The 16,003-nt window shown below is 38.5% G+C and overlaps 1 protein-coding gene across 1 annotated transcript in view; it reads left to right on the top strand.

Annotated features, from left to right (window-relative positions):
* PRMT3 (protein arginine methyltransferase 3) overlaps positions 1-16,003 on the top strand; it is a 53,618-nt gene that overhangs the window by 18,616 nt on the left and 18,999 nt on the right. Inside the window, exons 9-12 of the mRNA XM_059474073.1 lie at positions 276-375; positions 8,186-8,264; positions 13,049-13,236; positions 14,194-14,280. Of these exons, the coding sequence (XP_059330056.1) occupies positions 276-375; positions 8,186-8,264; positions 13,049-13,236; positions 14,194-14,280 (454 nt within the window). The remainder of the gene's footprint in view (positions 1-275; positions 376-8,185; positions 8,265-13,048; positions 13,237-14,193; positions 14,281-16,003) is intronic.

The following is a 16,003-nucleotide window of genomic DNA, read 5'->3' as shown; positions in this document are numbered from 1 at the left end:
GTGTCTGAAGCTTGCCTATTTGCATGCATAGCACGTTGGAGGTATACAGAGGTACTGCCTGCCATCTTCTCCCAGCACTAAATCTGCTGCAATTTTTAGCTACTTGGAAATGTTCCCTCTGAAAAAAAACTGAGGAATAGTACATTCCAGTGCTTCTTGATTAGTTAAGCCAAAAAGTTTGTGAGGGGAGGAATGTGAAATATAGATGTCAGTATGGCTCTCTTGACAGCATAAATTGGAAATATAAACTAATTTGTTTATGTTTTGACTTGCAGATTAAATAAACTTGAAAAGATTATTACGTTAGTCAAAGGAAGAATTGAGGAAGTTGATCTGCCTTTGGAAAAAGTTGATGTAATTATATCTGAGTGGATGGTAAGGTGCATGGCTATTCTTTTCAAGTTATTTTCAGAAAAAAAGATGTGTTTTATTTCATTTGAAAAGTTGGATTTTTTTAACCAAAGCATCTGTCATGATTCCAGCAGTGTCTTTGACAATGTCAGAGATGGGATGGCAGTCCTGATTGTGGTACTTGGACACAATTCCTGGTCCCTCTTGCTCAAGCTCTTCTAAGTACAGTTGAGCCGCTGTAGGTGCAGCAGGTTTCTGTTATGAAGTTGGTTTGGAAATCTATAAAGCACTAAATCATACTGCTGGGAGCAATGGACAAATATTGTATTAGTCACCTAGCCAGCTCCTTCTGATAGGTAAAATACCTTCAGTCTGCAAATTCAGCCAAGGACTCTCCTGACAGTGCAGGAAAGGTGATAAGGAGGGGAAGTGCTGCCTCTGGAAATCTGCAAACACTGGGAGAGTTTGAAAACAATGTTGCTTTCATTGCTGGTTTCAGCATGGCAGTAAAAACACTGATTCAAAGGTACAAAAGAAGTGTGATGGACAGCAGTGTCTAAATGAGCCATCTCCTGGAATCCATTGGGTTTCAGCTGTTGGCCTGTTACCTGTTTGTGTGGTGAACAGTAACTGTTACACCCCTGTCCTTGCTACCTGCCGTTAATCCTGACAAAGAAATCTGTGTGACAAAACCCAGTGCCAGTCTGAGTTTCATAGTGACATAGGAGTGCCTGTTGCCTATCAAAAATGTGGTAGGAAACGTCTCTTTGAACTGTTTTTTTGTGAACTTCTGCTATTCAGGATCCTCACATCACAGACCTTCAAAAAGCACTTCAATGCCCAGATTTTCTTCATGTTACTTCCAGCCGCTGGGACTTAAAAATTCCTTTCTGCCTGAAATTTAAGATGGGGAAGGAAAGCTTATATTCAATGTTACTTGTTTCTTTGTGAGGTTTGTTTCTTTTTTTAACAAACTGGCTGTTTTGTTATATACAACAGCCTTTGGTGGGGAGGTCAGGCACTCATCTGTGAATCCATATGTATCTACCTGTTTTTCAGGGAAAGATGCAAATAAATTGGTTTGCCTTTTTTGTATATATTTGTTAAATATTACATGTGTCAGTGAACTAGGAATTAGAAATCTGCAGTTTTTCCTGCACTGCTGTGATGTGTGTTCTTTGAAGCATGAGCTTAATTTAGTGTTGAGGTCACTAGTTTCAAGGATAGTTTAAGCCATTGGCTTAAACCAGTGATTTAAAAATATCACGTCATGGTTGGTGATTTCTGACAGTATGGTAGCTTTACTAGAAGTGTAATTACAGTTTTTTCAGAGAAACTCCTGATCAGCCTCCTAATATGTGCACCAAGATTTATGTTCCCAAAATCACGTTTCTCCTTCTGGAGCCCAGATTTGGTTTTATAGAGAACCTGGACAGGTGAGCTGAGGTCATGTTGTAAATCAGGTGCCTCTAAGATGAACTAAAGGATTTCAACACTCAGCTCTTGTGAGAAACAAAGTATTGAATGTTGGATATTTTTGTTTTGTGTGCTGATTTACCTTTTTTATGTCAAAATTACATAGCCATGTGCACTTCAGTTAATTAGGTATTCTAAATATTTTGAAGTGTTAGGATTTTTATAGGTTACTGCATGACAGAGATAAAGAGGACAATGCTGTGCAAGTAAGATTGATAGCTGGACAGGGTACACAATGTTCCAGCACTGTCCACAAAGGAACATTATGTTGTCTAACGCAGATGAAGATTTTTCTTTGTCTGCCTTTCTTGTGTGAATTTGCTTTTTCATTTCCTTCCCTACATTATATTGTGTGAAATCACTTCTTAATATGTGAGCATGAGGGTTAAAAAGAATTCAGTATATGTCAGATTTTGCCTCTTTATGCAGAGAATCTGTATGGACTGTCAGGAAAATTCTTATGCTTTTCTTCGTAATAAAAATATGGAAAGTTGCTGTTTCTGTTTAGGAAACAAACTGCTTTTAGATTAGTGAATATCAAACCTTTGGTGGAGCCAAAGCTTTGTTTTGCTTGGTAGAGAATGCTGCTTAAGATCAGTACACAATAAGCTTTTATTTTTTTTTTTTTTGTGGAGCTGTGTCTGGAACATCAGAAAATTAAAAACAAGTATGAGGCAAGAGAGAGGAAAAATACTGCATTCTCCCAGGATTGTTTTTAGATCAGGCTTTCTGAAAAAGCTGTCACATAGAGCAGTGTCTTGTAAAAAGTACAGCATTGCATTATGAGCATCTCGGTGTGATGGTTTCTAATGATCATTTACTTAATTGCAGAAGTGACCTATGACTGCCACAAACTGCTTCTCTTACTTCCTCTCTTTAATTTATAAATTTGTTCCCTTAAATTATGGAAAAATGGGAGAAGCATCTTAAATATTACACAATGAGCAGGTGTGTGTGAGTGCATGTGTGTCTTTGTAGAAATTTGTGTTTCAAATGCATACTTACCACCTTCCAAAATCAGTTTCCCAATTTAAATTCCTTCTGGATATGGTTTTTTTGTGTTCCAGGTTTAGGGGCTGACTGAAGAGCAGCTGTACCTTCAGTGATTTTATTTAAGCCTGTGAAAGAAATTAGCGTGTTCATGAAATAGTGAACATGTTTGTAACATTCTAAATTCAGCTTGTGACATCTGAAGTTTGTGTCTGAAGTTTGGTTACATGCATTCTATACTTTTCTTTGCTGAGCATCTTCATACAGTAGAACCAATCTACACCTTATCTATAGCTTATCATAACTGCTATAATTATCATACTCATGTTACTGTTCTCCATTCACTAAAAGCCAGTACATTACAGTTTAAGCTAGAAGTTGTTTTTCAGTTTTCTTGCAGTGGAAAATTTTGAAATCTTTTTTCTGTTTGCAACTTTGTTGACTTGTTTGCCTGTGCTGTCTTTCTGCTTGGTAAAAACATTTTCTTGTTTGGGGTGGGTTTATCCTTTGCTATAAGCCATAAATACCCTTCTAACTAACACACCCTTTGCCTCCTTGGTTATCCAGTGAGACTGGCTCAGCAATTCTGTTCTTCTATATCAAAACTTGCTTCCATCTCTATTCCTTCATCAGACTCTACATTCAAAAATCTTCCTGCCAAGCATCTGTGAGACTTCCTTGTCAAACTTTCATCCTTCCCAACACACCATCCTGCCTGCCTAGAGCTCTGATATGTGAAACCTTTAAAAACCTTAATATGTATAACTAAAGATTTGTATGCTAGTATCAGGCTCTCATATTTTGTTGCTTGTGTTACAAGTCCCCTACAGATAAATCCCTTACTTATTCTAAATCCCTTACTTCTTATTCAGGGTGTTGACTTACATGTATTCCTGGGCAGGAAAATGACATACAAAAGTGACTGAATTATTGCTCCCATATTTAGGTAGAGTAATTGTAAACTTCATAGACTGCTTATTGAAAAGATGAGTGCAGAAAGAACCAAAATGTATGCAGTGCTTTTTGGAATGTCCTTGCACAGCTGCCTCTGTGTGCAGATTCTTCTTGCCATCAGTATTGGTTTTGCTTCCTTTCTCTAGCTAAAACTATAATGCTAAAGGTTGCTAGTTTTATTCACTTGAGAATATCTGCATTTCTTGTTTGTAAAGCTCTGCTATGAGAGACAATTGTCTGAGAAGGTTGTCTCAAATACAATGTTAATGTACAGCATGGACTCATAAATTGGGTTATTTTAAATGCAGTGCTTTATGGTGCTGAATGTGCAGCAGAGTTACCCAAGATAAAACTGGGGAAGAGATGGACTGTCAGATTAAAATACACTTAGGATACAACCCAGTACTTGTCTTTTAATCATGTCTTTTGTCAGATAGCTAATATTTTCTTCTCTCCTTTTTCTTCTCTTTCTTTGTATTTCTTTCTCTTTTTTTAACAATAATTTTGAAAATACATGAGGATGGGCTGTGAGCAGAGGCATTCAATATCTAGGGAAAAGACAAGGAAATGAGGATGTCTGAAACACTGGAAAGCATCCTCTCTCTCCTTCCTCCTTTCCCCTGTTTCTGTGAGAGATACACAGTTATTTCCTTGCATGATTTTTTTTTTTTGTCAACACAAGTAATGGGGATCACATTTCTGCTCTTCACATCTTCCCATTTGGTGTTCTTACTTTTATTGCTTTAAGGAAACAACAGGGTGTGCAGAATGACAAAGTCAAGCTGTGACACTGACATTTGTGAGCTTGCTCTGTCAGTAATGAATTACTTCCTCTTTTTTTTAAAATTAAAATGTACATGAGAGATCAGCATGAAGGCAAACTTAGCATGTGGGAGATGGTGCTGCAGCAGAGCATGCTGAAGTGCTTATGTGTGGCTGCAGGCTGGGAGGGAATTTTGTCAAATAAAAAGTATTTTTCCATGACCTAGAGTGGACCACATCAGTTTTGTGCATTTGTGAATGCCAGACTAAATTTTGTGTCAGAGATCAGAATCTGTTTAATCTGTGGTGTATACCTTCTTTACTGTGTGGGCCAGTGGAAATCTTGTAGTTGAAAACTTCCATTTAAGACAATAATGCACTTTTTTTTATACCACTGGGAATTACAAAAGATAAAGCCGAGTCTCTGGGCCTGTGATTTGATAGCTGTTTTTCATCTCATTAAATGTTCAGGATTGGGCCTTACTGAATCTGGAGAACCTGACCAGGTTCAGTAATGTTATAGGAAATAATAAAATGCGTCTTTGATAGCAAGTGGAGAGGAAGCTCAAATGCTTATTCAAGTAGTTAAACAATGCTTCTAAATTCTGTCTTTACACAGATTTTTTCAGCTGCACCAACAATTCTGCTAATTATTGCTGTTGTAAACATGCTAATCCACTTTTTGATGCTTTTAAAGAATTTGAACTCTTTTTTTCTCTACAAAGATTATCATGTAAATACTGAAACACTGAAACTAAAAGAACTTTGATACTTATATTTTGATCAGTTGGTTAAATATTTTTATGTAGCTTTGAATTAAAATGAAAATGAATACGACAATGCTGTAGTATATTTGAATATTAGGGAAAATGCAAACTATAAAGGCATCAAAGAGCCTTTTATAATTGTTAGGAACAGAGAATACAGATACAAAGGAGATATATAAGAAATGTAGCTATAGTCACATTCCTGATGGATTCAGGGGGCTCAGTGGGCTGACATGAGGCAGGGCAGAGCAGTGTGCTTGAACATAGTTACAGTGCTGTATTTCTGTTCCTGCCACATCTGGGCCTTTGGTAGCTGGAGAACATTTAGTTTCAGCTTTGCAAATACAAAAAATAGTATGTCCTTTCTGAGAAGGAAATGGCCAGCTCTTTAGTAGAAAACGTGTCATGGGACAACATAAAATTTAAGGAGTTCTCTGCATTTGGGTTGTCTTTAACAGAGAAGGTCACCTTTGATGTGTCTTGGTTTAGCCACTATCAAGATTGTACTAATAATATGCAGCTCACAGATTTGGATCATAGACATCTCTTTGCAGGGATTGATTTTGAGGATGTCACTACATGCTTAAGGAAAAATAAACCCTTGACCACTTTTGGGGGTGAAGCAAGAGTTCCCCACAGCATCCCAGGATAAGATGTCAGGTGTAATTCTCTTTCCAGAAAGCTCCCCTACAGGTAGGGCAGCAGGCTGTGAAATTGCATTCTAACTTACACTACAGATGATCACAGCACACTGAGCAAAGTGTTTTGGTGTAAGTAGTAAATTACTTGATTTAGTACCTTTGATGGTTTGTGTAACTTACAGGAATGCTATAATGGATGGGGAGAGAGAAAACTGGGAGTGGGGGAAAGCCAGCAGTGCCAGAGTGAAAAGGTCAGGGAAAGAATGGTGAGGATTTCTCTGTATTTCTCCTGAGAGTGTTCTCCACTCAAAACGCACAGCCTGGCAGGCACAGGTAGTGGGCAGAAAGAAGGAACTGCAGACCTAATCCATAAAGATGTCATTTGTGAATTACTGACTCTTGCTAGTGACTAGTCTTCAATATGTCCTAGAGGTTACCTTTAAAATACTATGAAAACAGCTCATTTTCACTTAAAGGTGCCTATAAATACTTTTTGTGAGCTAAGCATATTCTATTTTTAACTGGATAAAAAAGGAAGCTGTGGTTCCATGCTGTGCTTTTTGGCTTGCTGTGGGCATCACATTATTCCTGCCTGATGCAACTGCAGCTCCAGGCCTTTTCAGCTGTTCAGCAAGGCTTAATAACAGCAATTGCTCACAAAACAGTAGTCTTCCTTCTGGGATTTATTCTGAAGATGTACAGAACTTGGGCAGTGAAACAGAAGAACAGATAAGATTGGGAAGAAAAGTTTTCAGTGAAGAAGTATTACCAGGAGAAATAGATTGAGAAAATGACATGGCCATTATGCCATGAACACACTGTGTTCCTTGATTACAAATATGTCCTACTTCAAGTTTCTGGGGTTTTCAGTTTTGGTTTTTTGTTCTGAAGGCTGCAGAAAATGGCACTTATAAGCAATTCTGAAGTTTAAGGATTTTTTAAAGATCATTGAGTCCAACCCAGCACTAAACCATGTCCCCAGGTGTCACATTCACATGACTTTTAGATCCCTCCAGGGCTGCCCTGGGCAAGCCTGGTCCAGTGCTTGATAACCATTTCAGTGAAGAAATTTTTCCTAACATCCAATCTGAAACGCTTCTGCTGCAGCTTCCTAGCTTTTCTTTGGTAAATTACTGCAGGTCCAAAGTCTGGGCTTTAGTTGTCCATTTTGTTCTTGCCAACTAAATCATGCCATGTGGCTAAGCCGTGTTTTAAGTAAAATGAAAATGAGGTTGCTAAATGAAAATTCAAAACCTTTGTTGGTGTTTGTCTTAATTGGTTTGGTGTTGTGAGGCTGTAGATGAAATATGTTACAGTATTGAGTAACAGTGATGCTCAGACATGGAGGACAGGAAGGGTATAATATCAGTATATCAATGGGAAAACAAAGGGTTATATATCATAAATGTGCAGTTTGTTTATGTTTAGAAGTAATTGAGAAAGGGGATAAATGCTTTGCTCTGTAAAATGCTAATTTTGTTTGATACTTCTATTTGAATTTTTTAGTATCTCAAATATTCAAATAAGGAATGTTTCCCTGTTTCAGCAAACGAGTCACTGAAGTTTACAATAAATTATTCTGAACACCAATGGCAGTATCCTATGCCATAAAATTAATTCCAACACAAAAAAGCGCTGTGCAGATCTAGTTGTTATCATTTTTATCCTGGAAACTTTGCAAGTCTGGGTGCTGCTAGATGGTGTAGAACACCCAGAGAGCTAATGTTTGGTACGTGATTTATTTCCACCTCTCTCAGTGAGCACTGCTGGGATTGATACGGGCCACCATGAGGTTGCAAATATGGAGAAGCAGAGATGCATTCCATCTGACCTTTCTCTCACAATAGTTCTGGTGTTACTTCCAGATCTGAAGCGGAAAGGCTTTTATTTTTATTTTATTTTTATTTTTCTTGGAACCTCACAGTTATTACTAAAAAATCAATACATGCAGTTTTTCACTTACTTTGAGTTGAATTCAATGTCTTCTTGTTGTAGGGCTCTTGTTGGGTAATTGTTGGTGTAGATAGTGTGTTTATTTTCTCTGCATGCTACATACTTGCAGTTTGGGAAATTAACAATTATACTTCATATAATAAGTTTTGGAGTGACAGTGCTGTTGTTGTAAAACTCTCTGGGTGTATGGGTTTATGATGCTCTCAAACTGTGTTGATAAAGCCTCTCTGTAGAATGACTAAGTATAAGAAGCACAAAGATTTCTAAATTCTTTCCCTTTTCTCTAAACAGGGTTATTTCCTTCTCTTCGAGTCAATGCTGGATTCTGTCATCTATGCCAAGGATAAGTACCTGGCAGAGGGAGGCTCAGGTTGGTGCTTGGTTCTTTCAATAAATTTAGCTCTGGGGGAAGCTAAATGAACTCAGACTCAGAATAAGCTTGCATGGATGAGAAAGTTGCCAGTCTCAGTGAAAAATGTTTCCATTAGTAGGAGCTTCAAGACATTAGTTTACTGTATGGGCAATAGGAGAACATTAGATGGGGTACCAAGGTCTCAAGTTAATGTTTTTAAGAGAAGAGGGGGCTATTTATTTTTAAGTACAGACTTTCCTCCCTGTTTCTTCCCACTCATGTGGGTACTTGTTTTCCCCCCCTGAAATCCAAGTTTCTGCATAACTATGAACAGAGGAAAATAAGTTTTATCTTGTAATGTGTGATGCTGTTTGAGTAAGCTAGTGTGGATTTGAGGGAAAGTGGATAGGGTGTTTTCCTGAGGGAGGGAAGCTGTGTAGGCAGGACATATTTTCAAACATGAAATAACGAATGGAATGACACTGTTTCAGTTCAGCATATTTATTCTGGTGGTAATATGGTCTTTACCTTTATGGCTTGAGGGTAGGGTTGTGACAAAACAAAAGTGTTTGCTTTGGAGTTTTTACACATTTAAGAAGCTTAGATATTTTTATCTTAGGCAGTGTTTAAATGCCTGTAAGTGTTTATTCCCCATGTGGTGCAGTTTTGTGCATGAGTTCTGCATGTGCTTAATTCCTTTGTCAGTATTGTATTTCATATTGACCTTTTCAATTGTAGTCATCAGTCTGGGTTTTTTTTCCCCTTTTGTGCTAACCATGCACACAGTTTCACTACGCTGACCTAATGATTGGATTAATGACTGTGTCACAGTGCTTGCTGCAGTGCTTCCCTCTGGTTGCAGTGAGTTTTTGTGTACTACTGACTGCTGCAGGAAAAATGGGCTTTATGCATTTGGTCACAAAGCTGAACATACAAGCAAGCTATGTCTTAGAATATTTAGTAGCCACTTGAGCAAGGTGACAGAATAAGAGCTTTTTTTGTTTTCAGTAATAGTCCAGCCACATCAGGAACATGGGGTGCACTCTGTGTACGTATGTGCTGATAATTTTACACTGCAGTACAATTAAATCCGGGGACATTCCCTAATATCATAAGGAAACATTTGATGTTTAGCTACTACTTCCAAAGCCTTCTGAAAAGGGCCAGAAATTTCTGACCTCTGTTTAGACTGTATTGTTGGTGGGTTTCCTCTTATTTGTAGCTCCCAGAGATTCCTTTGAGAGATGGGGTGTCCTGGTTCTGCAGTGCACTCATCCTTTGGGGTCTGGCAATGGTCTTGGGCCCTTCTTTAATGCATGACAAAGCACAGAGTGTTGTACAGGCACTGATGGGATTTTCAGTTCTGCCAGCAGTTTCTTTAAGGTGCTTGCAGTTCCTCTGCCAGCTTGTCCAGCAGGTGAAAGGCTGTGCCCTGGGTCCATGAGAAGCTGCTCAGTGCCACAGACTCTCCTGCAGCACAGCTGAATTGCACACCCACATCCAGATGAGCCAGAACTAAGAGTTCACTCTGAGGTGAAGCCTTACCAGAGAAACTCCTGAATCTGCTTAATTTTGTCTAAAGCCACTTGGTACTATTGAGCCCAAGGTCATTATTACAGAGAACGTTTGAAAGCTGAAAAAAGCAATAGCAGCAGCTGCAATCTGACCAGATCTTTCAGTGACTGAGCTGGGAATAGAATCCAAATTTCCAGATATATGTTCAGTCAGTCATATCATCATTACTTCAGCTCAGCTTATTGCCATGCTGGCGTGGATTGTGTTACACTGTCTGGGGTAATGTGTACAGTATGGAATAGCTTTGCTTGGGAACATAACATTTTTGCTGCCCAGGGCCCATCTGTTTGTTCTTTAGAGCTGTTACTCAGGTAGAGATCTTTTCACATGCTTGGATTGAGGGGTGACAAAGGTAAGGAAGGCGTCATTCAAAACATAATAGATCCAGAGCACAGTGCTCCTGCACATCACAATGATGGTGGCATTCACGTGGAGTCATTGCTGTGTGTCTGAGGATTGCTCTCCCCCTGCAGCAGCCTGTGAGGCCCTGCTGGGGCTGGAGGGTTTCCCATCCCTCTCTCCCAGCACGTGAGCTGCCCTGGTGACGGATGGCCCGTGGGCACCCAGTCGAGAAGGACACAGATGGTCAAAGCCATGAATCTGGGAGAGCTGGGAGCAGTGCCTGCTCCTGGCCAATCAGCATTTTCCTCATTTCACCTGCGAGGAGGAATAATTACTGAATTATAGGCTTAATGGGGAAAAAAATGACAAGTCTGTCAGCATTGCACGGGCAAGTGTTACAGAAAGAGCAGAGGATTTCCAGGGAAATCAAGGGGGAAATGGCAAATGCAGCTTTATGCAGGTGCTTTTAAATATGTACAAAACTCCACAGTGTTTAGATGATTCAGATAGCATTGCTCACATTTTCAGGCAAATCTCAGTACCGTGTATAGGACATGGGTGGGTCTGTAAATTAATGAATCTCTGTAGTCTTCTGCCTGAGCCCTGCTGGTGGAACACAGATTTCTTTTTGTGAAGTCTGAATAGACATTGTCTACTTTTGCTGCTATTAGTAGTGAAAATGCAAATTAAATTGGAACATTTTGTGTTTATGTTTTCTCTTGTGTACTTGATCATGAGTTCCACTGCTGATTTAAGGATTTCCTGTAAGAACAAAGATTTAATAAAAACTGATTATGATCCAGTTCAAATATTTTATGCTTGATAGAGGTGATTAAATTTCTCATTGGTTTATAAAATGTGTATGAAATTAGGGCTAGTCAGAAGAAGAAATTTTATAAAATAGGTAATCACATATTGTTGTGGCTTTAATTTTCATTTCCAGTGGAACTGCAACGCTCCTGTGTGTTCTGTAACCAAGGACTGCCAGTCTTTTCATCTCTCTTCTCACTGTGCCATTGCATCCTATGGAACCCATTCCCCTAAAAAATAATCCCTGAAAGGCTCTTAGCCCTTCCCTTTTGTTGCTTGTATCACTCTGTCTTTTCATTTTTGGACATAGTGGTTGCTGTTGAGGGTGTGAGTGCTGTGGGGCAGAGCCCAGTGTTGTACACAGGCACTGTCAAACAGCGGAGGGAAAGCTTGCAGAAGCAATCTTCACCCAGTGGTGGCTCCAGAAAGTACCTGCAGGTCCTCCTACCAGCACACATGGTGATGTTTTGGGTTGTGTGACAGCTGGCAGCTGAGCTGGAGCCAAGGGATTTGTTTGGGACAGGACAGTTTAGCACTCTTCCTGTTAGGATTCTTACAGTTAGCTTTGAACTGCTGAGTGAGTTGTAGGCTGTTCCTGAGACACCTTCTGCTCCCATTTCCTCAGCTGCAGAGCAGGGGTGATGGTAGTTTACCAATTGGATTCCAAACTCAGCTTGCTGGTAGTTATTTATTCTGCTTGAAACAGTCAGCACGTGAGAAAAATCGCAGTGTACTTACTTGAATGTCTTCATAGAACAATAAAAAACTTCTTTAGAGAAGGTTATTCTTTACAATCACTATTTATATTTCCTTTGGCCTAAAACTGTATGAAAGGTCTAATTTCAATTTGCTCCCTCTGTCTTCAGTGTTTTGCAAGGTAGAAAATACTGCTTTTCTGACCTACCATCCTATAGCAATGATTTATTCATTTTGATAAACTGTAATTTCAAGCAGAGCTGAAGATAAAATTAATTTTACAGTTCACCAGATTCTGGGGAGGAAGAGAGACACTTGCCTTCAGTTGTATTAACACTGCTCCTTTCATGTATTAATATAAAATAAGATTAAATTCAATAGGGTGTTTTAGGTGACGTTTTTTTCAGAAATCAGGTCAAGAATTCAATGTATATGACTTTGGAGGCTTTAAAACTCTGATGAACAAAACATGGGAATTTCTTTGTGACAAGAAACCTCCCTAAACATAAATTGAGCTTCTTTTACTATTTGTTAGGGTTATAGACAGCCATGTAGATAGCAGCTGTTCTTTGTGGGTTTTGCAGTCAGGTGAGATTGCCAAGAGATTGACTGACTTTCTTGGCAGCTGTTCAAAAGGCAAATGTCAGTTTTCCACTACTATTTGTAAAGCTGTAAACAGCTCCTTGTTCTGAAGATGTCCTTGGGAGAAGGAAAAGCACAAATGTGAAAATAGTGTAAAATGATAGCTTTATCCTGAAAGTAGAAGGGAGGGAATCCATGAGGTTCTCTTCTGTCTGTTGGGCCACTTCCAGCTCTTCAGATGCAGGCAGAAAAGTGGTTATTTCCAGTACACAGAAATAATTGTTTAGGTCGTAAGGTAAGAATCAGCCAGAGCTGACAGCAAACAGGAATAAAGCTCTTGAATAAGAATATATGCTTTTTTCTGAAAATAAGATCTTTTCATAGAGGTTTCCTGGTATTACAAAGCCCTTGCCTGAATTTCTGTTTGGGTGTCCTTCTACTGTTATGGAATATATTTAAGGTTAGTCTCTGTATAGAAACCAGAATAGGCTGCTCCAAACTATTTTCTTCAGACATCAAGTTTCCAGTCATTTCCTAGTAGTGGGATTCAACTACAAAGATATTTTGTTATGAATAGGAAGTACCAGACTAGTGTGTAAAAATTAAATTTTTGTTTGTAGCCTCTTCCGTGGACAAATGGGACTCTAGAAAGTAAAGCAGCAGAAAAAGTGTCTTGTCCAAGAGCTAAAAAAAGTTTTGTTTTTATTCTTTTGAGATGTTATCACTTTTAGACAAAGGAGTAAAAAATCCTCTGTGTGTGTAAATAAAATTTCACTGCTCTGTTTGTGTTGTTGCAGTTTATCCTGACTTGTGCACCATCAGTCTCGTGGCTGTTGGGGATATGAATAAACACGTGGACAAGCTGCTTTTCTGGGAAGATGTGTATGGCTTTGACATGTCTTGTATGAAGAAGGCTGTCATTCCAGAAGCTGTTGTGGAGGTGCTGGATCCAAACACACTGATATCTACAGCCAGTGTCATTAAGGTATATTGGCATTGAGCAGGTTACTTAATGCTTAGGAGGCAGGTGAAAATTTTCCTTGGCTTATGGAGGAGGGGCTAAAATTCACATGGCACACACTAACTTTGGCATTTATAAATTATAAAAGTGCAGTGAGGTTCTTGCTGCTAAGACTGGAAGGTTTGTATTAACTGCTTTTTTTACCAACTTTTGAGCTTTTAGTAAGGTACTTTTCCCATATTCAGACTGTTCTGTTCTATGATCTCTTCTATCCAAAGCCAAATTTACTTTGGCAATGCTCTACTGGTAACAGTGCATGCATATCCCTTTCTAATCCATGCTGTCATGAGCAGTCACTGTCCAGCTCAGATGGAGGGGCTTATCACACTTTGTCAGCATGTAGCATAACTGTTGTGCTGAATGGCTTTATAGTAATTTGTTCTCATTTAGCCCTCGTGGTTTTTAAAATAACTTAAAATCAATGCATGTGCTTGTTTGCTGGAGTTACAGTACAAAGTAGTAAAATTAATGAGTTGAGGAACAGTGGCATTATAGATAAATTGTTTTAATCAATAGCCATCCCACAGAACAAATGGATTATATTTTGTAGGGAAAGTTTAAAAATGTTCCCATTCATCATTATGATTATTACAGAAGGCACTTTGGTATGTTTGCTCACATCAAGTGCTGCTTATTCTATATAGTTCATAATGTAACTTTTCAAGAAGCAAAACATTCCCTAAAGAAAGACAGGGCAGCATGAAAATTGATTTGGGTGTGTGAGGAAGAGGAGTTTCAGGTGCTATGTCACATGGGATTAGGTAGTTGTTTAGTCTCTTCCTGTTTTTTGGAAAGCTGAAATAGTATTGCCTTATAAAAATTGTCTCATAATGAGAACAACTGAACAGCCTTAGTCTGAAGGGAGATCTTAATTGCCATTCCTCACCTTTACTGACAGAATTTTATTATCCTTTCTGACAGCATATTGACTGCAATACTGCATCCACTCCAGACTTGGAATTCTCTTCAGATTTCACCCTGAGCATTACAATGAGCACACAGTGTACGGTAAGACAATTTCAGTTTCTTCATCCATGGCTGGTATTGCACTGGACTAAGAGACAATCCATTAATTATCCTTCATTTATCATCAGTCCTTGCCTTGAAACATTCATTTCTGCAGTGCAGAGGTGTCAGATGAGCTCTTTCTAAAGAGAGATGGATGTAAAACTGCAGTAATGGTGTTATGGGGCAATGCAGGTAGGTGAGCAAAGGGAAGGGGAAGGAGCACTGGGATCTTTCTGTTCTCTGGCCCATCTTCTGAAATACAAGAAAGTCTGGTGTTGGCTTGCCTAAGTAATGCAGTGAGCTTTCAAACATTACATTATAAGCAAAGACAGGATGGCCCAATTTCACAGTAATTTTCTTTTATATGCAATACAAATTCTAAATGCTTTCTAATAATTTATTAAAATCCCATCATCAAATTTGACAAAAGAGCATTATGCTCTGAAATCAAGAGTAGAAACTGAAATTTTTACCCTCTGGAGTGTTGTGAAACCTCTGGGAGTTTCATGCTTAAGTCACATCACAAAATCAAGTGTAAAGGGGTAATTTTTAATTTAGTTCTAATATATTGAGATAATTCTGCTACAGCTGGTTTATTGGGATTTTGCATGAGTATACAGAGAGGAGCTGCAGGCTTCCTCTGACATGGACACAAAGAATATGTTTCTGTATGATAGAAGCTGCTTGGGGTGATGACAAACTCTTGGATGCCTACATCAGGCAATGTCATTCCTGGTTTGGATGTCAGGTCATGCTGCTGCATTTGCAAACATTTTTGCAGAGTAGCAGTGTGCATAAGAGCTTGTTGATGTCAAAAAGTGGAATTTTCCCATGTATACAGTTTAAACCATTATCATTTTTTAATTAGTAGCTGTGTACAAATAATTCATACTTACTTGTCATTTATCACCAAATTGGGTGAATACACAATAACATTTTTGAGTTTATTAAATGGAAGTCTGTATATTTTACTGTGCATACAAATGGAACCCCTCCTGTTTCATGTATCATAGGATAAATCTAGTTGCCTCAGGGCAGAGTCAGATTTGAGATCAAGCTCCTCTGCAGCCCTGGTTTAATTTTATTAATTTGGCCATATTTGAATAACTGATTAAACAGGAGTCTTTACAAAATTTTGGTCATCTTTCTGATGTTTGGGTAAAGTAAAATAGCTTATTTTATAAACACTGTTTTCCCCAGCACTAAGCTCTTACAAAAACTTCATTTCTGCTCTGTGATTTTGTGGCATCATTGGCATATAAATCAAGATGTGTACCTGCATTTTATGACTTCCAAGAAGGGGAGGGAAGTGGGGTAAGAGTAGTGTTTCTGAAATTTTGCAGCAAATGCAGCTTCTAAAAAATGATCAGAATGCTGTAAAGTATTTTGCACTTCATCATTTAGGTTTATTGACACTTTGAGTGAAATTTCCACAGTTTCTATGATGGATTGTAGAAGTTTAGTTGAAGGTTGGCAGTTCATCCATCATATCAGCCTGCCTAACCTTGCAGTAAATGAACAATAAAAGTCTATTATTTATGTTGAAATTTTTGAGGAGATGCTTTAAGATTGCAATTTGTCTTTTAAAAATATTTGATGTTTTTCTTGTTTGCATGTGTTCTGTTGTTCTACTGGCTTTTCATTTTCTGCACAAAAAGCGAAAGTTGCTTACATTTCCCAAAATTCTAGGATTTGGTACTTGTCTCTTAGATTTTTTCAGGGT

Source organism: Ammospiza nelsoni, chromosome 6, assembly GCF_027579445.1.
Source record: "Ammospiza nelsoni isolate bAmmNel1 chromosome 6, bAmmNel1.pri, whole genome shotgun sequence".
Classification (NCBI taxonomy): domain Eukaryota; kingdom Metazoa; phylum Chordata; class Aves; order Passeriformes; family Passerellidae; genus Ammospiza; species Ammospiza nelsoni.
This window is presented reverse-complemented; position numbering and strand designations above follow the sequence as displayed.